General features: G+C 34.1%; 4 protein-coding genes across 6 annotated transcripts; 1 reads left to right on the plus strand and 3 right to left on the minus strand.

The window, feature by feature from the left end:
* The first annotated feature begins 751 nt into the window (after window positions 1-751).
* LOC110611228 (subtilisin-like serine-protease S) lies at window positions 752-4,824 on the plus strand. Its single transcript, XM_021751453.2, has 11 exons — window positions 752-1,160; window positions 1,247-1,344; window positions 1,443-1,540; window positions 1,627-1,785; window positions 2,019-2,130; window positions 2,244-2,772; window positions 2,848-2,942; window positions 3,033-3,275; window positions 3,374-3,488; window positions 3,590-3,776; window positions 4,028-4,824. Exons 1-11 carry the CDS (start codon window positions 1,062-1,064, stop codon window positions 4,588-4,590), a joined length of 2,298 nt encoding a protein of 765 aa, XP_021607145.1. The 5' UTR covers window positions 752-1,061; the 3' UTR covers window positions 4,591-4,824.
* Window positions 4,825-5,469: 645 nt separating this feature from the next.
* Window positions 5,470-7,313, minus strand: LOC110611372. The gene is made up of 4 exons (XM_021751701.2): window positions 7,064-7,313; window positions 6,748-6,915; window positions 6,418-6,601; window positions 5,470-6,121 (listed from the first exon to the last, which is right to left on the minus strand). Exons 2-4 carry the CDS (start codon window positions 6,754-6,756, stop codon window positions 5,664-5,666), a joined length of 651 nt encoding a protein of 216 aa, XP_021607393.1. The 5' UTR covers window positions 6,757-6,915; window positions 7,064-7,313; the 3' UTR covers window positions 5,470-5,663.
* A 1,511-nt stretch (window positions 7,314-8,824) lies between these two features.
* On the minus strand, window positions 8,825-10,136 carry LOC110611303 (2-oxoglutarate-dependent dioxygenase DAO). Its single transcript, XM_021751578.2, has 3 exons — window positions 9,724-10,136; window positions 9,327-9,645; window positions 8,825-9,225 (listed from the first exon to the last, which is right to left on the minus strand). Exons 1-3 carry the CDS (start codon window positions 10,053-10,055, stop codon window positions 8,971-8,973), a joined length of 906 nt encoding a protein of 301 aa, XP_021607270.1. The 5' UTR covers window positions 10,056-10,136; the 3' UTR covers window positions 8,825-8,970.
* A 658-nt stretch (window positions 10,137-10,794) lies between these two features.
* On the minus strand, window positions 10,795-21,942 carry LOC110611440 (kinesin-like protein KIN-14E). 3 transcript variants are annotated; one of them, XM_021751888.2, is made up of 24 exons: window positions 21,760-21,942; window positions 21,250-21,389; window positions 21,008-21,080; window positions 20,720-20,851; window positions 20,397-20,635; window positions 19,833-20,160; window positions 18,725-18,824; window positions 18,453-18,634; window positions 18,207-18,322; window positions 17,931-18,033; window positions 16,800-16,952; window positions 16,540-16,686; window positions 16,226-16,429; window positions 14,896-15,060; window positions 14,712-14,816; window positions 14,475-14,615; window positions 14,196-14,390; window positions 13,966-14,092; window positions 12,816-13,018; window positions 12,504-12,686; window positions 12,290-12,385; window positions 11,941-12,138; window positions 11,534-11,805; window positions 10,795-11,249 (listed from the first exon to the last, which is right to left on the minus strand). In XM_021751888.2, exons 2-24 carry the CDS (start codon window positions 21,357-21,359, stop codon window positions 11,057-11,059), a joined length of 3,765 nt encoding a protein of 1,254 aa, XP_021607580.1. In that variant the 5' UTR covers window positions 21,360-21,389; window positions 21,760-21,942; the 3' UTR covers window positions 10,795-11,056. The 3 variants fall into 3 exon arrangements, with proteins under 3 accessions (XP_021607580.1, XP_021607517.2, XP_043815036.1); XM_021751825.2 differs by having other exon boundaries at window positions 21,650-21,942; XM_043959101.1 differs by lacking the exons at window positions 20,397-20,635; window positions 20,720-20,851; window positions 21,008-21,080; window positions 21,250-21,389; window positions 21,760-21,942 and adding an exon at window positions 20,248-20,358.
* Window positions 21,943-22,567: the final 625 nt, after the last annotated feature.

Here is a 22,567-nt window from a genome sequence, read left to right on the forward strand (position 1 = left end):
TCTCAACTTGTTGACAATTTTTACTTTAATATAATTGATGAGCTAAGTTGAAGGAAACATGAATATCAATATCAGAATAATTTGTCATATGCTGTGCCTGAATCATACAAACTAAGGGTTGGGGTTCCACGTGCCCAAAATGATGCTAAAATACAAAAGAAGCAGAAAATATCTTCTGCCAATTAGAATCCACCATATTTGCATATAATTGTTAATTATAATCTATAATGATAAAATCTTGGGTAATGAATCAACCCTAATCTAGATCCCATGTGGAACTTACAAAGGCGATTTGCAAATAAATTACAATTCTTAGTTCTAATAAATTGGACCTGGATGCCATTAATTACCTAAAATCTAATCAGTAGATGGGAATCTTCCTAGTCATCCGAAATTATGAAAACAAGAAGAATATGTGCATGTTTTCAGTATTAATTCATGATTTATTTATTATTCCTCGTCTAATAGATTCTATTAATGACAACTTATTGTATCATAGAAAAAACAATAGTGAGGTTTTTTTTTTTTTTTTTTTCTCCAGATCATTAATTTAAAAGAAATAATTACTCAGCGTGTCGTTAGCCAGCTGGATTAGGGATGGTCCATTGTTATTATTCCATTTAATGAAAGTGAGTCCAGAAATAGAGGGCGATCTGGGTGAGTTGGGAATAGAGAGGAGGAGACAGCGGCTGGCCACCTTGTTAGTTTGCTCTAAAAGCAAAGCTTTCTTTTTCTTATCAAAGGAGCATCTCACCATGTATCCTTCATGAATAATTGGTCACTAATTTTGTTATTATTATTATTATTAATAAATAATAAAAAAAATAATAATAATACCTCATTCTCATTCCCATTCCCATCCCATCACTCCAACATCACATTCACATATATTTCTCTTCTCTGCAGACCAATTATAATTCCCTCTGTACACCGTTTTCTCTTCTCTCTCTTCCATGGCGTACTAATTTTACAACCAGAAAAAAAAAAAAAAAGAAGCCCAACTCTTCCTCCTCCTTCTCCTCCTTCTCAGTAACATTTACAGCACACTAGGGAAAGTCGAGATGGGTGCTTCACTCTGTAGTTGTCGGTGGCTTTGCATCTTCAATCTGCTATTGCTTTGTGTTTTTGTTGGACAGTTTGGATTTTGCTTTTCTTCTAAGGTCCATCCATCTTATTGTTTTGTAAGTGTTTGATAATTGTTGTAAGTCCCTGGCCTTGTGTTTGTCATTCTGTTTTTCCATTGCAGGCTTATGTTGTTTATATGGGAAGCAAAAATATTGGAGACCACCCAGACCACATTCTTGCCCAAAACCACCAAATACTCGCCGCTGTTCACGGTGGCAGGTCTCCTCTTTTGCTCTCTGTTCTCTTTTGTCTACTTGCTAATTAACTACTCCGTCTCCTTATATTGATTGCCATTTTTGTGCTTGCTCATATAATAGCATTGAACAAGCGCGGGCCTCTCACCTTTATAGCTACAAACATGGCTTCAGGGGATTTGCTGCCAAGTTAACGGACGAACAAGCTTCCCAGATTTCTAGTAACTAATTCAATAGTTTACTTTTTGTTTGGTATTTTTGGAGTGCTTGTTCAATTTAAAATGTAATATATACTTTTTTGCAACAGAGATGCCTGGAGTGGTCTCTGTGTTTCCCAATTTGAAACGAAGGCTTCACACCACTCACTCTTGGGATTTCATGGGTCTCTTGGGTGAAGAAACAATGGAGATTCCTGGATATTCTACTAAGAACCAAGTTAACATTATTATTGGTTTCATAGATACAGGTGAGAACGCCCTTTTAGTTTTTACTCCCCAATGCAATTTTCATTTCTCAATTCAATGCCAATCATACATGTATATTTCCTTTAAATGCCAACTTGATATTGATATGGATCCTTGAAATTCCATAATTTCGTCATTAATTGCCTTATGATGCGATACATCATACAAATGTACTTCAAAGGGGGGAAAAAAGAGAAAAGAAGTATATTCATTCTAATTACCCCATCTGAATCAGGAATCTGGCCTGAATCTCCAAGTTTTAGCGATGATGACATGCCCCCAGTGCCAGCCAGATGGAAGGGGCGGTGCCAATCAGGAGAAGCATTCAATGCCTCATATTGCAACAGGTTCATTTCATACTAAACGCTATTGTTTCCCCTTCTTTCTTAAATGGATGGCTCAATGACATAGACAATTATTACTGGGCAATACTTAGTGTCACTTAAAATTTATAACATAGGAAAGTGATTGGAGCAAGATACTATATGAGTGGCTATGAAGCTGAAGAAGATTCAGACAAAATATTGTCATTTAGATCTCCAAGGGACAGCTCTGGTCATGGCAGCCACACAGCCTCAACTGCTGCAGGTCGTTATGTGTCAAATATGAATTACAAGGGGTTGGCAACTGGGGGAGCTAGAGGTGGTGCACCAATGGCCAGAATTGCAGTGTACAAAACTTGTTGGGACTCCGGTTGCTATGATGTTGATTTACTAGCTGCCTTCGATGATGCGATTAGAGACGGGGTTCATATATTGTCTTTGTCTCTGGGTCCAGATGCCCCTCAGGGAGATTATTTCAATGATGCCATCTCTATTGGATCATTTCACGCTGCTGCTCGTGGAGTGTTGGTAGTTGCTTCAGCCGGAAATGAAGGAAACCAAGGTTCTGCAACAAATCTCGCCCCATGGATGATTACAGTTGCTGCCAGTTCAACAGATAGGGACTTTGCATCTGATATCATATTAGGAAATGCTGCTAATTTTTCGGTAATGCTACTTTCTTCTCATTCAAAAGTTTTCCTGTAAAGGACAAAGCCTCATTTGTTCAAAGTCATTAAATAGGGTGAAAGTCTCAGTCTCTTTGAAATGAATGCTTCTGCAAGAATCATCTCTGCCTCTGAAGCCTATGCTGGATACTTCACTCCTTACCAATCCAGGTGAAGCAACAGGTACTTGAAAGCCATTGCAATTTGCATTTCAGTGCATGAGGAAACCTTAATTTATGTTTTACTTTCTTGTTGATGTAGTTATTGCTTAGAGAGTTCCTTGAATAGTACTAAAGCCAGAGGGAAAGTCCTTGTCTGTCGACATGCTGAGAGTTCAACAGAATCTAAGCTGGCAAAGAGTACAGTTGTCAAAGAAGCTGGTGGAGTTGGGATGGTCCTTATTGATGAGGCAGATCAAGATGTTGCCATTCCCTTTCTAATTCCCTCTGCCATTGTTGGAAAGGAGATAGGGAACAAGATCCTATCTTATATTAATGGCACACGGTTTGTTTTCATTTCTCACAATGGGGAACTCAGTCTTTTATCTTCTTGTTCAAATTTATCCAATTTCGTGATGAGGGCCATTCTACCTTTCTGAACAGAAAACCAATAGCAAAAATATCCCGTGCAAAGACGGTTTTGGGTTCTCAGCCTGCACCACGGATTGCAGCATTTTCTTCCAAAGGACCCAATGCTTTAACCCCTGAAATTTTGAAGGTATGCTATCAACCCGGTAGCTTGAATTTGTAATTATTAGTACAACCTCTTTTCATGTTTGACCATTTATTTGTTTTCATTTTTTACTTTCTGCTTTGTAGCCTGATGTCACAGCTCCTGGACTTAACATCCTCGCAGCATGGTCTCCTGCAGTTGGGAAAATGCATTTCAACATTCTTTCTGGAACTTCCATGGCCTGCCCACATGTAACAGGAATTGCAGCCTTGATCAAAGCAGTTAATCCTTCTTGGTCTCCATCTGCCATCAAATCTGCAATCATGACTACTGGTAAATTCTCCTACAGTAGACTACTCATAATTTTAAGACATGCTCAGAGGGATTACAACTGAATGAATTTTACTCGAGCAAACAGCTTGTCCTGGGTTGCCCTTTTTTTTTTTTTGCGTCATGTGATGCTCCACCTTGGGCCATGAACCCATTTATTTACCCAGACGTTGTTCTCATCCTGAGACAGAATAAGTATATATCTTTTGCTCAACAACCTTCTAACAAACATTGATTACTAATGGAAATTGCAGCTACCATCCTCGACAAAAACCTCAATCCCATTACAGTGGATCCTAGTGGAAGAAGAGGTAACGCTTTTGATTATGGATCAGGATTTATTGATCCAACAAGTGTCCTTGATCCCGGTCTCATATATGATGCACAGCCAACAGACTATAAAGCTTTTCTCTGTTCAATTGGTTACGATGAGAGATCGCTGCATTTGGTTACGAGAGACAATAGCACATGTAATCAGACTTTGACAACAGCTTCCGACCTCAATTATCCTTCCATCACTGTGCCGAATCTTAAAGGCAACATCTCTATAACTCGAACAGTGACGAATGTTGGCAAACCAAGAAGCATTTATAAAGCTGTAGTGTCTAATCCTGTTGGAATCAATGTCACTGTTGTGCCGAAGCGGCTAGTCTTCAACAGCTACGGCCAGAAGATTAAGTTCACTGTGAATTTGAAGGTTGCAGCTCCATCAAAGGGCTATACATTTGGGTTTTTGACATGGAGAAATAGAATGACAAGGGTCACTAGCCCTATAGTTGTTCGGGTTGCATCTTCAACTATGGGGTTGATGAGATGATGTGGCTTCGTTTGTATATATGTTGGTCAAGGAGGTTTGAGATCCACAGCCTACAAAATGAAATATTAATGCAAAAATATAACTGACATTGTAAATCGACGGTGACGGCCATTATATTCTTGGATCACACAAGCTGCTGAATTTATTCGAAGATTATTTTGTTATAGCGGATAATAAAATATGGGAATATATATATAAGTTAAAGAATAAATTTTCCATTGTTTTAATTGTTAACACTTTTTCCTTCGTGGCTAGATTATATTTCAGTAATATATGAATATTTCTTTTGCCAAAGATAGCATTATCATTTTTATAAAAAAAAAAACAGATTACAAATCTGGCTCAAAACATAAGATGCAAGAAAAATACGCCTTTGGATCAAAGCCTAGGGGGAAAAAAAACCTCAGGCCTCCATTACAAGCTTAACTCAATAAGCCGAGGAAAACTCTAGTTAATCTGGGGGATCCGACCCGAAGCAAGGAACTTGATAACTCATTAGTTATCAGCCCGATACCGGTTTGGTTCGGGTGCACTACGTTGCAATTCCTTGATATGTGTATTACAGTTTCTAGGCAGGCCCAAAGTAAAATGCAAAGTAATGGATGATCCTCTGTTGCGATCAAATATGTAACCGATTCTCGCTTGAAATCTCTCTTCGTAGATGATTACCAGAAACTATTTCGTAGATTACGAGGTCTCAACTTTTCGGAGGGCAATGCACCCCTTTCTGTGTAATTGTGCTCTTCATGAACTCCTCCCATTAAATCAGAACCTCGCAAAATTGCTTGTAAGAGACAATACTTAATAAGCTTATTAATGGCAAAAGCAATATAGAATCTGCAGATTTTAGTGCTGCATATAGCAGATGATGCTCTAATGTAACATGTTTAAACAATTCCTTACGTTTTTACTGTTAAAAGAATAGAAACGGGAGAAATTACGTCATCTTGTTCAACCTTTCAGAGCTAGCGATTAATTACATAATGTAACTTCATTGAAGTATGCCATGCAACCATATAACTTGCAAGTGCACCAATCAATAGTCACCAACAGCCAGGGGCAGATATAATGAATCACAGTGATACAAACTCATGACAATGCACTTCTGAAGGATCAAGTAGACCTTCTAACACAACCAGTTGGTCTAACAATGCAAGTTTCTCATCTTCAAGTGTCTTAACGTCCTCTTCCACCGTTTTCAATTCTCTCCCCAGACCAAAGCTTTCTTCCTCCAACAGCAAATACTTCCGTCTGAGCGCACGATATTCATTTTCTGATGTAGATGAGTCAGGCAATGAATCTGAATTTGATCTTTCCTGTTGCTGAATCAGTGGAGAGCCCTTGTTCTTCAAGCTCCTTTTGGATACCTTCTGGCTTGTTCTCAGCGGGCCCTGTGCCTGCTGGATGTTATTACCTTGTAATGGGATGAAGGAAACTCTAGAGGTTGAGGATTTCTTTTTGCGTGGCTTGGAGTTTGCAATTTCCCCTGATGGTGGCATCCTTGAATCTTGCGTATTTTTCACCAGCAGTACTGCAAGATCAAAAGCACAAAAGCTTAAAACTTTGTTTGGAGGAAGTTACTAAGGGTTTTTTTCGAGGTTTTAGAGAACTTTTCTAACTATTTCTCAGTGGCCAAAAGGCTACGGTCAATTAGTATCAGAAAGATATAGGCACATATCAATAGCATCTATTTAAACATATCAGGTGAATGCGTATACAATATTTTCATAAATAACGGAGGCTTCATACAGGAACTCATAAAGATCGTTAGCACTGAAGACATCAGTATGATGTTAATAATTGATAACCACTATACCTCACACTCACTTAGATTGAGTCGGGCCCACAAAAGGAGATCAGGCCTTGAGATCGAAAGGCTCCTAGGTCGGTCTACCAGCGGCTTCGGCCGAAGTATAGCCTGAATGATAGGCTGGATCGTTTGCAAGCCCGAGCAGCAAGAAGGAAGCCGGCCCAATAATAGTACACGGGAGAAACGAGCAGGCCCCGTCCACTAGCACCGGAAAAATTAAATGGGAAAATTAAATGGGTATGTCTGAAGTTTCCCTAAGTACGGGTCTGTATGACAAAATCGGGTGGGAGACAGACAAAGGAAAAAAGATAAAGAGAGGAGGGCACCTTCCTCGAGAAAGAGCTTACCCAAACCATCGCAAACCCTATCTTCTGGACTCAGAATATCAATAATGAAGATATGCCCTAATCTTATTCATCAATTAGTTCTTCATCTTATTGGTGAAGTCACTCATAATCCTATTCGAGATATGATATTGAAAATAACTATGCCAAGCAAGCAATCAAAAGGAATACCTAAAATTGTTAAACACCAACCAATTCAACGATTATAAGAAATCAAAGTAAAATATTGAAGTTAAGGATCATTGGAATGACAGATAGAAGAAAAATTAAAAATTTTGAAGACTGATTAGAAAATTTATACAAGGAGAAGAAAGCCTACTCGATTTGAACGCGCATGGAATAGATGTGTCCTCAGAGCTTCAAGTATTTTCCCTTGTTTTTTCTCTCGGTTATGCTCTAGCTTCACGTCAGGTGGAAGAGAAACGTTTGAGGCAGTGGTGTTAGGGTTAGCAAGATTTTAGATGACAAGGTGACAGAGAGAGGGAGAAGAGAGAGGAGAGACCGAGAGGTTAGAGAAGCTAGAAGAACCTGAGTTTGATGGCTTCCGCTTCTGTATCTACAAAAGCCAGCTAAAAATAGAAGGCACAAAAGTTTAAATAAGGATAAATTACCCTGATTTTTAGCATAGATTTCTATATTTTAAAAATTAAATATTTAAATTTCCCGTCCAAATTAACGATCTATTCATCCATTTCTATCATTAAAATTATGTAAATATTATTTTTTAAAATAAATAAATTACCCTTAAATTTTTTAAATTTTAATATAATTAATTGATAAATTTCTATATTTTTAATTTTATATACTTAAATTTCTATAATCAATTCATCTATTTAAATATTTTAATCTTTTATTTTTTATTTAAAAAAATTAATCTACTAAATTTTATTTAATTAATTTTTAATATTCTTATTTTTTTATTTATTAAAATGCATCAATATTTATAATTTTAAAATTTTTTAAAAAATACTTATAAACTATTTACTAAATAACTTTTAAATAAATAATAAATTTTTATAAAAAATATTTAAAAAATGATACTTTAAAAAAATTAAACATATATTAATTTTAAAGTAATATTTATAACGAATAGAAAATCGATAATTTTAAACGAATTGAATATAAAAAAATTTAAAAATTTAATTTTAAAAATATAAAAATTAATTCGTTAATTATATTAAAATTTAGAGATAAAACTATAATTTACATGATATAAAATTTTTTATTTATATTAAAAATAATTTAAGTATTAGTGAATATGTTTTAAGTATTTAAAATGTTTATTACTTTTTGTCAGATTGATTATCAAAATTATAAATCAAAAGATTTTTAATTTGAACAGATATTTAATTATATAAAATTTAATTTATAAATATATAAAATTATTCATTAACTATATTAAAATTTAAAATATAAAATATAATTTATCATTTAAATAACCCCTTAAATTTAAAAAGAAATTATGATTTTATATTTAAAACTTAAATAAAATATGCTAAATTAAAATATTATTTTATAATAAATACATATTAAAATTATTTTAATTAAAATAATTATAATTCTATTTAGCTATAAAGATTAAATTAAATTCATAAAAAGAAAAAAAAATTGCTCCCTAACCTCCTCCTCCTCCTTCTCCTTCTTCTTCTTATTATTATTTTGCGGTAATCGGCAGTACGCGAACGGTATAGTTATTAACTAACTAATTATGGACGTAGGGGATTAACTTATTTTTTATTTAATTGAAATATATTTAATATATAAAATACCATTACCACTTGCCAATTTAGATTTTGAATTAGTTGGTTCAAAATTGAGACCCAATCATATTAATTAAATTAAGTCCTATATCCTATAAATTTCAGAATTTCTCCAATAATTACTAATTCTTATTTTTTTTCTCTTCTTCAAAATTTGACTGTTTTCAGATTGTGTTGACCACTATTTGGAGGCGTGGGCGTGCACGTGTAGATTTGGGTCACCCAATTGATTCTCGGGTATTTGAGATACCAAAGTTCCAGATAAGAAAAAAGAAAAGAAAAGCAAACATCATAATCATGGGAAAAGGATGCATACCGATTACCGAATTTATATTGAAATTGAGACTGAACAGTCAAGCCATTAGAGTTTGGATGCATTCCGTTGGAAACAACAAACCAGATGCAATACTTTTTAGAGGATTAAGCACGTCCCTATGTTGAATTAGCAAGTCCCACGCTTATTTTATTAATTTGATGGCTGGATGCGTACGAGTTCAAGAGCTTCTCCAGAATGCAATTTTGTGGATAGTCGGAGCTTTCTATAATCTTCAAAAGTGAAAGCGGTGTAGAGACGTGGGTGTTCGGAGTCCACAAATTCTGCCGGAGCTTCCAGTGCTGTCCCTTTTGGTCCCAACAAGAATGTCGCAATTGAAATCCGCATTGTTGCTTCTTTGCATTGTACTCGATGCTTCACAGTACGCAGCCTTCCATTGCTCCACACCTTTGGTCATATGTAAGTAAGCATTTCATCAAACACCTCCAAGATTAATTGATTATATATATATTTTATAAAATCAGTTGTATATGTGTAAGTAAAGCTACCGTAGCAATATCTCCAAGATTGACAAGAAGGGTGCCAGGCTCCGGATCCACAGCCACAAAAGCACCAGATTTATCCATAACTTCAAGTCCACCAACATTTTCATCATCTTGAAGTATAGTTAAGAATCCAGAATCTGTGTGTATCTGAACTCCAAGGGAACCTACAGCTTCAGGAGTGAAGTTGTACTTGTTGATCCTAAATTGGCAAGGCCATCCCTCAAACAAATCGCTTCTCATCAATCCCATGCTTTGAGCCAATTTTTTAGCTAAATCCATGGCCAGCTCATAAATTGCTTTTGCATACATTTCTATGACCTCTCTGGTAACGATTAAAATTGACAATGAAAATTTTGAAAAGTAGAGCTTAATTCTATGGAAGAAGAAATTATGAGGGTACCTGTGATGAGGAGAGGCATCCAACTGGGAGCAGAAGGTATCCACAGCTTGGGAGGAGCCCATGTCAAAAAGGCCCAAGGCCTCGTAAAGAGGATTGACCTGAGAGGGTGCCATATAGCCGCTGCCTGATATTACATCTGTGTTGCGCTTCTTGATTTCCATGGGAAGGTCTAGCAGAGATCTCACTACGTTCTTCATTTCCGACATTAGAGGTAAGGGTATATTGTGGTTCACAATTCTGAAACAACCCAACTCCTCGCATGCTTTCCTTAGCCGCTCAAACTGCCCTGGAAAATCTTGCAGATCTATCGTTGGAACACCACCTTTCTCCATCTTTGTAATGTAGAAATTTGATCACGCTTCTTCTTCTTCTTCTTCTTCAAATGGTCGTCTCTTGCCAAAGCCACTTAATTTTGCAGTATTATATATATGCCCAGTAGAATTAAAATGGCCCCACAAGGCGACAAGCTTTCGTTTTATATGGTTACATTCATAGTGTGTATCCCCGTCACTAAACGAAATTGTCAAGATTGAGGTAATCAAACATAAAAGACAAAACATAATGTATTTGTGTAGAGATGATGAATTCATGCTTTTTACACTTCTAGCTTGAAATAAAAGCAGGAAATTGACCTTCCAGCAACCGTTTAGATCCATTATAGCAAATGTATTATATTAAGTTATTTAATTTTTTTATTATTTATTAATTTTTTAAAACTTTAATTAGGATAATTTTTTTTTATGAAATATCTTAAATCTATGTTAAATTACTAAATTAATATACATTAATCAAATGTGATAAGAGTCGATTCCATTAGATTTCAGTTTAATAAATCATTTTTCACCTATTCATTAATTTGGCCTTTTACTCATTGGGTAAATCAAATCAAATCCCTTGAGCTCGCTGTGCTGGCTTCAAGATGTATGTCGTTTCTTCATTTTTGCTCCGAAAGAATTAAACTCGAGCATCATCAAAGAAGCTTTAATAATCGCTTGACATATCTTTAAATAAACTTCTAGTGATGCATAGTAGACATTAGAACAAGATCTCTCCATGTCACATCGAAACAGATTTCACAAATTCACTAAATTTTCATTTCATTCGAGTGTATTCAACATAATAATGAAAGTAATATATACACACCGTTCTAACTATACAACCTAGATTTTCTTGTAATATTACAATGAAATCATTGAAACCCCTTCCATACATATCAAATTATCTAACCAATCTACCATGTTCATTTCCACAATTGATGTGACAAACCATTTGTTAACAAAATTTTGCAAGTTCTAGGCACAGTTTCGCCTCCAAAGGCACAAAAAAATAGCCTCTACATTGAATGACGTCCATCTGTTCTATCTTTCATGAGTCTTTCCTCTTGGATCTCTTCGTATTCTTCATCATCTCCTCTCCTACCTGCTTGCTCTTTCCAATATGCTATCAACTTTTTCAATCGAGCTATTTCTTTTGATGAGACATTTTTGCTTGGATCATTCACAATTGATCTAACTCTTGATGCATACCTGAAATGACACGAGTTGAGATGTTATCACTACCAAAATAATCTCAAAGGTATAAGAAGTTATCAACAACTAAATCAAATTGTATACAAGTTTAGAAGTAAATTATATTTTCTAGTATATTTTATCATACCGATAAAATGAAAATGTCATTACCTATAAAATCTATCAAAAAGAGCATATGATAAAAAAATAAATTTGCAGAAACTATGGAACTCTTATGCAATAACAATGACAAACAGACATGAAAAAACAATTTAAACATATATTTTGAAATAAAAACTTACATTAGGGAATTGTAAGTCTCATCCAAATTTGATTCAGCTGGTGATACATTCACAAACATAAGCGTCTTTGCATTACCACCAAGAGAATCACTCATTAACATTGTTAGCTTATGGTTTCTGTAAGGTATGTGTTGACCTCCAGAAGATAAAGCACTAATTACATCTCCCAATGCTGACAAAGATTTGTTGATACTTTGAGCCTCCTTAAGTTGACTACCTGAAGAGCCTGATTTTTTTACTCTCTCTGAACCAGCAAGGTCCACAAAACTTAACTGCATATTGTATAAAAGTCACCATACTCGAATATAAATTAAACTATGTACGAAATCAAATCAAATAAAAGAAACTACAACATGAGAATAAAATAAAACATGATATCATTGACAAGGATAGTATGTCATGAATACCTTTCCCTTAGCAACAGATTGGGTTTGAAGATTGGTGCTTTCAATAACAATTGAAAGTATCAGATGAGACCTTGAACTTTCTTCATTCATTTGAGTACCAGAAGTATGCCTCCTTTCAGATCCTCTTTGAATTATACCTTGTAACTCCTCCAATGTTGAGATTGAAATAATTGTCACATTGTCTATGGATACCATTCCCTAAACATCACAAATTGATACACATAACATAAAAGTAATGTTAACAAAACTCTTTAAATGTACTCTAAAACAAGCATCAATAAGAAGTAAATACATCTACAACTAACTTTAAAAGCTTATTTTAGCAAACACCTTATGAAAGAACAATCACCTTTGAATCTTTTTTAATATCCAACTTTAATGGTTTCACATTCTTTGGCAATAGAAGGTCCACAAGCGTATCTTGGTACAACTCCACCATATATGCCTGCATATTTGATGTCAAGAAGACCATAAAAGACCAAAAACATGAAAAAAAGAAAAAGGTAAATATTTGTTTGGCTTGTATTAATTGTCAATATCTGGCAATTACCGTTAAAACTTACCTTTAATGAAAATGAGAACTTCTTGCTATCACGCCTTAATATTTTAAAAAGTTCTGCAGTCGCTCGTGGTGTTAGTCCAGGATTATTTTCAGCGCCATATATTGTAAATGTCTTCCCAGAACCAGTTTGGCCATAGGCAAATATGCAAACATTATACCCATCCACAGCAGATTGAACCAAATACTAACATGAAAAGTCCAGGAAAAGAATGAATTATGAGTTGGTTGAAGAACCATAAACAAGCTATACAAAAACCTTAAACCAAGCTAGACAAAAAATTCATCTGCTAATAAATAAAAAAATAAAACTTACCCTTGTGTCCTCAAATACATCATCTTGGGTGGCATTGCCATCAAATACACGATCATATACATGTTGTTTTGCTTTATCATCTTTCCATTGATGTTCAACTGTAAATTCATCTGTGCTTGTAATTATGCCTCTTTCCTTTTCAACAATTTCTTTCTCACTCAAAGGTCTCAAGCGACAGAAAACCCTGATCTTCCCTTTCATATCTAAATACATTGGTGGAGCATGTGTTAGTTAAAACAACATATAGATATATTCAAGTTGGGAAAGAAAATCAGTGACACAATGACAATGATTAATATGACAAGGAACAGTGGCTAGTTTAGCCATTTTATGAAAGTGATGCTGTATTTGATTAGAACTTCCTATGCATCGACTGCTTCTCTTCTCTCCTATCTACATTACCTATTATTTCATTTTTCTTCCCTACTTGTGCTTATAGATGTTGAAGAATGTTTCGTTAATCTAATTACTTTTTAATCAAATACTGTACACATTAATATTTATTTAGTTACCTTTTGGTTTGCTTCAAGTTGGTATCTTGACTAGATTTTTTTTAATATTACTTGTAAATGTTATTGGATGACATAGTACGATTTGTGTGAGGTATTCTTGAATTTATTTCCAATAAATGAACCCAAACCATATTTACTGAACCAAAGCATGGCGTTTTCGTTTGGCTACCTTTCGTTTTTAAAACATTCAGTTTTGGTTGGACAATCACTACTATACATCATTCTAATATTGGCTACTTATAGCTAGACATGCATCCCTTAGCTAGTTAAGCATCTCAGCCTAAACATCACTATTAAATATATATTTGAAGACAATGTCATGGTTTACCAATTATATTATTATTATTATTATTATTATTATTGCCAAAAAAAAAAGTTATTGTCATTATTATTTATTAAAATTAAGAAAGGACAAACAAATGACAACCCTATCAAACCGGTAATAAAATATTTAACTATTTTCGGGTTATGATAAGATTTCCAAATGATGTTAGATATGAACTTTAAAATCCAAAATCAATTCCAAGTAGTTTAATCTTTCAGGTCTAAGCCTCGGTTCAAACTGAGGATCAGTTCAGTTTAATAGTAAACTATTAGAATAATTTCCAATAGGATATAGGAGAATAATTTTCAATAACCTTCTATGGTATTATAGTAGCGCTTCCTCAAAACTTGTTCTTCCTTATAAAGTACTTCAAGCTCAGCAAGTTGAGCTCCTTGCATTTTCAATATGGCAGCAGTTTGCTCATTCTTCCTATCTATGTCCTGAAAGAATCAAAGAATAAAAGAACAAGAATTTTGAGAAACTAGTTTCTGTGAAACTAAACTAAAAAAATGTAATCATTCAGCAAAAACACATAACTTATACCTCTTTCATTTCTCTAAGCTCTTCTAATTCCTTCATATTATTTTGTAAGGTAGCCAAATCGGCTTCCCTAATTGCAAGTGTTGATTCAGCAGCAGCTAATTCTCGTGTAACCCCTTCCAACTTCTTTTCAAGTTCAATCACTCGTTGCTTTAACATCTTGCGTTCTTGTTCCAAGTTTTGCTCAAGAAATTCCATCTGCATTATGACCAACAAGAAAATCAAATCATTCTGTGAAACCAGCAATAAATTGATTAAGAGAATGTAAGAATTTATGAAAACCTCTTCAGCTTTCTTTTTCTCAAGCCTAGATATCTTCTGTTCTAGAGATACTTTTTCATCTGCCAATCTTTTCATATTTTCTTTGGTAATATGTAACTCTTCATTGCGCAGTTTCAATTCATCTTGAAGCTTGTGTGGTACCTGTTTTATGCACAGTTCAAAATCATTTTAAATCACAAAACAAACTGAAGTCCAAATCTGATTTTAAAACTGCAGCAACAAACTAAACAATTCTACCTGATTATTAGTCCCAACCAAATCTTTTTTGGCATTATTCTCCGCAGCTAGGTTACCAAGAGTGGCCAATCTCATTTCCATGTTTCTCTTCTCCAATAAAGCAGCCTGTATATAAAATATCGCTACTAAAGATAGATAAAATGATTAACAACAGGGATAATGCTGCAAAATTGTTTGTACTAACTTCAAGAGCTGTATCCTTTTCAGCACATATTGATCTAAGTCTATCCCGATCAGAACTGACTTCTGCTAACTTTTGCTTTTCAAATCTCAAAGTATCTTTCAGGCCTTCCAATTCCTCTTGCAATTTTACTTCTTGCATTTGCTTCTCATGCAATTCTTCTGATAACTGGATAAACATGTTTAAACTATTAAACTCATACCCAAGTTTGCAGGCAACTACAAATATCAAATCCTAGAAAGTATCTCAGTTTAAAGCTGCTTCACAATTAATCAACACCTTGGCCCTAGCCAAAATGAAAAAATAAATAATAATAATAACCAAGCATACTGATACAAGCTAACTATCAAAGGCACAGTCCATGCAGGGTCGCAAAATACTAATCCAATAACATATCAAATTCTTTTAGTAACTAAAAAAAAGGTAAAGGAAAAACAACAATAGGCAGAAACAAAGAAACATGACAATGAATACATAGACAACTTCATTCATCTTTATTTCTTTAATATGTTTACCATCTAATAAAGCACATGCATCTTTTTTTCTTATCCTATAAAACTTTATGTTCCTTTTCCTATCTTCTCAGTAAATGTAATTTCTATTTTAACCTGTGCCCTAAATCATGGCTCAATTTTTTTTACTCTGCTACTATGAAAAGTACAAAAGCATCTCTAACAAATGTCCATTGAGTTCAGCGCATGACACCTCAATTTTTGTGCATCCTCAATCAAGACACCATTATCCTTTTACCAAAATTAATTTCCACGAAATTAGAATTTAAATGAAATAAAATACTTGATCTTTTGACCTCCTCTCCTACACGTTGATACATAGAAACCTAAGTCAAGTTCACCCCACATATACTAAATTATTCAAGAAAAAATTCCTAAAAGGATATATCTTTATTTAGAGAAACAAATAAGAAAATTCCTCAGCCCAGTAAAAAAACCAAATTAACCTAAATATGGAATAAATTCCTAAGCAACAAAACCCTGTACATAATTAGAACAGAAAATTCAACTTTATGTCTATGTTTTCTAATTAAAACAAAAAATCCTAAATTAAAGTTTTAAATTTTTTTTTTTAAAAAAAGAAAGAATAGAAAATCAATACACACAAAAAAAACTGATTTCCTTTTTCTTCATGACTAATAGCTTTGGGAGATTCACAGTGTCATCCCAACACAGACAACAAACCACAATGCCATATAATTCAATAATGGTGATGCAAACACATTCACAGCATGGAAACTCCATCATCACCAATATACAAACAAAGCATGCTATCAATGTTTGTTGTACATAATTAATAGCTATCATTACTCATTAGTTACCCGATCAGTATTCCTTTGAGACTCCTCAATACTTTTGGACAATTCCTGTACACGTTTCTCATACACTTCCACATTGAGAGGAGGCTTAAAACTATTAGAAAGATCTCCATTTACTATGCCACTTGCAGCAGACCGAGCTTTAGAATAACGGCGCAACATGACATCATTTATATGTGTCTGAAGAGCCACACAAATTTCTTCTCCCTGAAAAGAAGAAAATTTTAACTAAACCAAAGAATACAATATGGTCATAAAGCATATAAATTCAAGCTATGAGGAATCAACAAATAGGACAGTATTTAGAGTTGTTTGACCTGCTTGGTCTCAAATTGAAAAATGTGAAGAACACCTGCAACTCGCATCTTAAAGAAAACAGCAGTATTGCTACTACCAAATTGCATTATGTCTCTTAGCTCTGCTGAATGCAAATATTCTTTTGGAACTGGGCGGAAAAAATGCACCTATAGGAAAATGAATAAACAAACTGATCCAGAATGTGAAAAAACCTAACGTAGAACATTCTTAATGAAAGCATGGGCTCATGAAAGTAAAATGTTGAAGTTTTAAATCTCACCCCTCGCTTATTGATGCCCAAAATAATCCGTCCTGGCAAAAGTCCAATAGGATCATCAATCTTACGGACACTAAAGAACACTGAATTCCCATAAGGAAGTGTCCTCAATATTCTCAAAAATTGTTGTCTTGCATCATCTTTTGAAAGATGTTCCTACATGGCAACAAAACTTAGATATTAAAAGAAACATCTCATCAAATATGAATATTGATGCACAAGAAAAGAAGCGAATAGAAAAATGAGGGATATTCATCTAAATTTAGCAAACAAAAGACCAGGAAACAAATTCAGTAAGCTAGGCTTTGCAGTAAAAGTAAAAAACTAGGCAGTATAGAAAAACAATAATAAGAAAAAAGTGTGAAATATGAACTCATTTATTTTGTTTCTTACATATAAATAAACATTAAAAACATTGAAGGATTATGTATGTTGAATTAATAACTACAATGAAGCAAATTGGAGAAGAAGCCATATCACTAGAAGCTGGTTAATTGCAATACTTTATACCTTACATGGCACATTCTAGAGCTTATTGCTTTGTGGCAATAAACCACAGTCCTTAATCTAGAATGGATGGGAAACATAACATAGCAGTAAAATAAATAATAGAATATTAATTCAGATGGGTAGTTATGGGATTTGGACATCTTACTGAACACAACTCCTTGGATCAGTTTGGCCAGATTTGACCGAATATGAGGGGAGATAAAGATTTGTTGCTAACTTAAAGCCCAAAAAAAGTGGGTTTTAATAGTATTATTCTGATATGAAGTGTATAAATATAGACCTCCTCATTACTAGTACTGATTTTGTGGAAACTCTCAAACAAAAGAAATGAAAGGCGTTGTCAAGAAAACATAGCAAGTGTCAAATTATAATTGTGAAACAAAATAACAAGTGAAAAAATAGTAAATTTCCAACAAGAATGCAAAAGAATTTATACACAACTCAAGAAGAAACATTTTCATAATCATATGTTTTACTGATCACTGTATCCCTAAGAAATATTAGCAAATTGTCAGCAGATTGACATCAATGTTCAGAAAAACCAGAATGCCAAAATATTTTGAGGCAAGAAAATATCATGAGTCATGACATCACGAAAAAGGAATTTCTAGATTTGGTTCCAACCATTGAACGGTATCGAGAAAGAATATCCAACTCCCATTCTCGCTTTCCACGGGTGATTGCAATTTGTCTAGGTAGGAACCGCTCAAGCAAGGAAGTCCAATCGCTGCAGAATGTTAACTCAACATCAAAATTCAATGAAACAGTAAGAAGAGATGCAATGCAACACTTAATTAACACTTTATCTTAGCAACTATGAAACCAAAACAAAGTTGGCACAAAATTGGAAATTGAAACAGCCAACTTTAGCTAGTTTGACAAAGGAATAGAAATACGAACGTGCATGATTCAGGGCTACCAACAAATCCAATCTCGACCAAAATTTGCAATGCAGACAACTGCGCAGCATCATCTCTTCCAACAGGATAATTGCCCAAAATATAGTCATGCTGCAACTGCACAAAGATAGCCATGCATCAGTAAATTCAAAAGTTAGAAATTAATTTAAGTTTTGGAAAGGAGCACAAAAATCATTTCAAACTATAGGATAAAAATTGAATAATACTTAAAAACCGGCTCACATACTTGAACATATGATAATTGCACAAACATTGGGTCCGTTACAGCTTCATCCGACTCCCGAAATAGCTTTTTCTTAAATGTTAGTTTGCAATGCAAGATTTCTCCCTTACTCCGATCCTTGGCTGCCTTGAATTCCGCCAACAAATCCCCGATATATTTGTTATCATCTAATCCTATGTACTCCTCTATGCAAGAACAAATGCATTAGATAACCATCCTTTTAAATCTTTGTCCAGAGGAGCATAAAAAAAATCAATAACATCAAAGAAAACTACCATTCCCAGGATCAGGTGACTTGGAACCAGTAACAACTTTGCGGCACTCAAACAGACTGAAGCTAGAATATGCTGACAACTTTATTATACCAGCAAGTTCCTGAAATGGTACGAAATACATTGATATAAAATCCTTTGAAAAGCTCAAAGGAAAACGATACTAAAATAAAACATATGCCAAAGCTTTCAGTTTAGTCCAGAATTCCAATTAGGCCAGCTGAACAGTGGTGGGAACATTGACTCAAGACTTCCACACAATTATAGGAATTTCTAACCAGGTAATGTCTCTCCAACCAATTATAATGGCTTTTTGTATTTCTTTATTTTAAAAATATTAAAGAAAAAATATCAGCGAAAGAATGATTGACCCACCAGTTTGTCAAGATCTAACCAGATAATATGCACATCGTTATATTTATTGTTGCTCTAATACCATCTTCATGACCTAGGACCATGTGGACTACTAGCCTAACAATCAGATAAAGATTTAGGCCTGCTCGTGTGGGCCAACAATCAACCATGGATGTTAAAAATAGCTTAAAAATTTCCATATATAGAAAAAAAAATTATCAGATTCTCAATAGTTTGGACTTGGGGTATCCACATGACAAGCTGTCATTGAATTGGAGCTCTAAAATGTTTAGGCAGGCGACTCCTTCCTTTACAGATGCAAGTTACATACAAGAAGCATTCAAAGAGGACCATAATAAGGGTCTGCTATTTCCTTACCAAAAGGGATCCATCATTTAGCCAATGAGTAACAATTTTGTTTGGATTCTTTCAACAATGCACAAAACCGGCTAATTTCTGATATAGTTTCAACTACTTTTACCAATTTCATCATAATTTGTTTTGCTTACTGCAATGAGATTGATGTAACATAACCATCAAGATGCTATTTTTCCTTAGACCATGAAGCAATTATTTTTTGTATCCACTTTTCTAAAACAAAAATAAATTGGATTCAAAACCTACCTAGTTCTTCCCTTATTGCTGCCTACTTGGGGTTAGATTGTTTGCATTACTACATTTAACCCAGAAGAACAGAAACATAAAGATATGCAATGCATGATGCAACAAGAATGAAGTTCTGAAGATTTTGAAGTACCTCAACCGCATCAGACACTGTTGTTGCCATGTCATATGTGATTTCTTCAAAAGTTTCATCCAGAAAGAACACTATGGTTGTGAGCTTTCGACCAGTTAGAAGAGCTTCAATTTCCTCTCGACCTGGTATTGTATGCCTGGGACCAGCCTTAACAGAACGCTTCAAAGCATTCAATGTATTTACTGCAAGGACTTGAACCTCGGAATCAGTACTGACACTGTATGCTACATTGTGAACATACTCAGATAAATATCCACCAATATCCTTGCTAGGAGGCATGGAGGACGCACATAAATACATTAGCTCCCATGCTTTAATCAAGTATTGCCTGTAATGTAAAGATCAACAGAGCTAGTTGGCATCAGGAAAGAAATGGACTTAGTCAAAGATCTGATACAAGTCATTATGTGTCCACCTTTAAAAAAATTGAATAGACATGCACTTGGGCATTAACCCCAGGGATTAATGCAGGTTGGTATCAGTCTTAAGTTCCAAACTTACCCGGCCCACAAAAGAAAAAAGTGCTAAAGCATACACATATATACCAAATAAAAATACACATGCCTGTCAGGATTATTCCTGGTTTGCTTTGAAATCTGAGCAAAAAGTTCATCTCGAAGCTCTGCACGTTTTAGTGTATGCTTGTACAATCTTCCAACTAGTTCAATCCGTTCATCCAAACTGACTGGGGCTACTCGATCAGATGAATCAACTCCCATGTACTTCAGAATTATTTGAAACAATTTAGTTGCTCGACTTATCAGATCACTATTAATTTTAAGCAATGAAGTTGGTATAGGATCCTGCAAAAAGCTCTAAGTTAGGTTTTCAAGAGTTTGGCATACACAAGAAAACAAATTGTCATGAAAAACAGCATAATGTTTCACCTTTTGGAAACAGAGCATATCCTCAAATGTGAATTTTTCCCGAACTTGAGGGCCTACAGATTTTTTCAGGAAAAACCCACGTTTTCCAGTGGATTGAATCTGTTTCTGCATCATCCTTAAGAATCCCTCGACCTAAAAGGACAATTATATGGAAGTTATGGAAACATAAATGACATGGCCAGAATTACTAGCTATAAGTTCAATAAAAAACCTTAGCTGTTCTTTTTTTTTTTTTTTAATTTCAGATGTTACAATAACAGAAAGTCAAGAGACAACTCATCAAGTTACCTGGAATTTATCAATCAAAGGAATAGCACCAGCAAGTTCTGCAGGAATAGCAACTGAAAGTGTGGCTTGTGTGCTGCAAGGTGCAAGCAAAAGCAACAGAAATAGTTAGATGTTAGACAGACTTGCACACGTCCCAAAAAAATCCACCTTGAACTTGCTTTTCATAATTTTGACTAAAATGTAGCATGCAAATAACAGATAATAAGAAGAAGAAGCCTAAACAATGGCAATATTAGACTCACGGTGTTGCAAAATTGGAGCCATCACTGTCATATCCATCCCCATTAGAGATAGAAGCAGAAGTGTGCAAAGGAGTGTCTTCGTTTCCAAAGCTGGAACCAAAGGAAGACATACTCGATCTTACACTCTGAGCAACAGATTGCTGCACATCAAATTTAATTTCAGTCAAGTCCACTATTGAACAAACCAAAACAAAACGGGATATTCCAAATAGAATTATGTTATTCTTCTTTCTGAAATGAAATCCCTGAGCTCCTCAACTATTTCCGATAAACACTAATAAAAAAATTGGGTTAAATTAACGACAAATAAAATGAAGAGGATAAAATCGAATACAGATACTGAAATTAAGAGTAATAACAAAACGAGAAAGAGATCTAAACACAGAGAACGCAGACATACAGACATTAGAGTGAAGATGGGGGGAATGGAAGTAAAATTCATAGATCGAGCAGCGGAGGAAGATGAAGAGATAAGAATGAGAAATGCATAAAAAAGGAAAAGAGAAGGACCTTTAAGCAGAGGCAGAGACTGAGAGATCTGAAGCGATTAAGAAGAGGGAGGAGGGAGTCTCTTACTCATGACAGAAAGAAAGTGTGAAGAAAGAGAAGAATGGAGGTAAGATTCACGAGAGTGTTATAAATGGGTGCTTTCGTCTTTGCTCTTTCAAAAACACTTCAAATTTCAAAACACCCTCTTCTCAGACACTACACTTGTAATTTTATTTTTATTTTTATTTTTATTTTTATTTTTTATTTTCCTCTTGGCTGGCTCTTGCTTCAATATTATCTGATTATAATGTATTTACCTGATTCCCTCTTTTTCTATACAGCAACAAGACAAAAAGAAACCAGATCATTATTTATACATTGTATCTTTTTTTTTTTTCACTTATTACAGTCCTTTTTTTTATGATTAGTTACACCAATTTTTTAACAGTTTGGTGGGGACTAAAGTGTGCTACTTATTTCTTTCAATTTTTTAATGTTAAAAAAAAACTGTACATTTAGTGATGTCAACGTGTTAGGCAGCGGATCTGATCAAATTTTAATAAAATATATTTAAATAATTATAATTAAATTTAAAAAATAATATTAATTATGAGTTTAAATTTTATTTATATTTATTATTTAAAATGTTTGTATAAATAATTAAGTTAATATAAAAAATATATTTTATTATATTTTTTATATATATATTTAAAAATTAAAATTTAAATATTTTTTAAAAATATTAAATTTTTAAATGAAAATTATTAATAAAAAATTATTTTTATGTAAATTATTAATTAAAATATATAAAATTAAACGAATTTAAATT

The sequence above is a fragment of the Manihot esculenta genome, chromosome 1 (assembly GCF_001659605.2).
Source record: "Manihot esculenta cultivar AM560-2 chromosome 1, M.esculenta_v8, whole genome shotgun sequence".
NCBI lineage: Eukaryota > Viridiplantae > Streptophyta > Magnoliopsida > Malpighiales > Euphorbiaceae > Manihot > Manihot esculenta.

Coding starts and splice junctions, on each gene's coding strand:
- LOC110611228 (XM_021751453.2), top strand. CDS start 1,062: ATGGGTGCTTCACTCTGTAGTTGTCGGTGGCTTTGCATCTTCAATCTG. Junction 1,541..1,626: donor ACAAGCTTCCCAGATTTCTA/GTAACTAATTCA, acceptor TTTTTGCAACAG/AGATGCCTGGAGTGGTCTCT. Junction 1,786..2,018: donor TATTGGTTTCATAGATACAG/GTGAGAACGCCC, acceptor CATCTGAATCAG/GAATCTGGCCTGAATCTCCA.
- LOC110611440 (XM_021751825.2), bottom strand. CDS start 21,691: ATGAATTTTACTTCCATTCCCCCCATCTTCACTCTAATGTCT. Junction 20,161..20,396: donor ACCAGGAATAATCCTGACAG/GCATGTGTATTT, acceptor TTTACATTACAG/GCAATACTTGATTAAAGCAT. Junction 12,139..12,289: donor ATATTAAAAAAGATTCAAAG/GTGATTGTTCTT, acceptor TGTGATGTTTAG/GGAATGGTATCCATAGACAA.
- LOC110611372 (XM_021751701.2), bottom strand. Junction 6,122..6,417: donor GTGGGCCCGACTCAATCTAA/GTGAGTGTGAGG, acceptor TTGATCTTGCAG/TACTGCTGGTGAAAAATACG.
- LOC110611303 (XM_021751578.2), bottom strand. CDS start 10,055: ATGGAGAAAGGTGGTGTTCCAACGATAGATCTGCAAGATTTTCCAGGG. Junction 9,646..9,723: donor GATGCCTCTCCTCATCACAG/GTACCCTCATAA, acceptor AATCGTTACCAG/AGAGGTCATAGAAATGTATG. Junction 9,226..9,326: donor ATCTTGGAGATATTGCTACG/GTAGCTTTACTT, acceptor ATATGACCAAAG/GTGTGGAGCAATGGAAGGCT.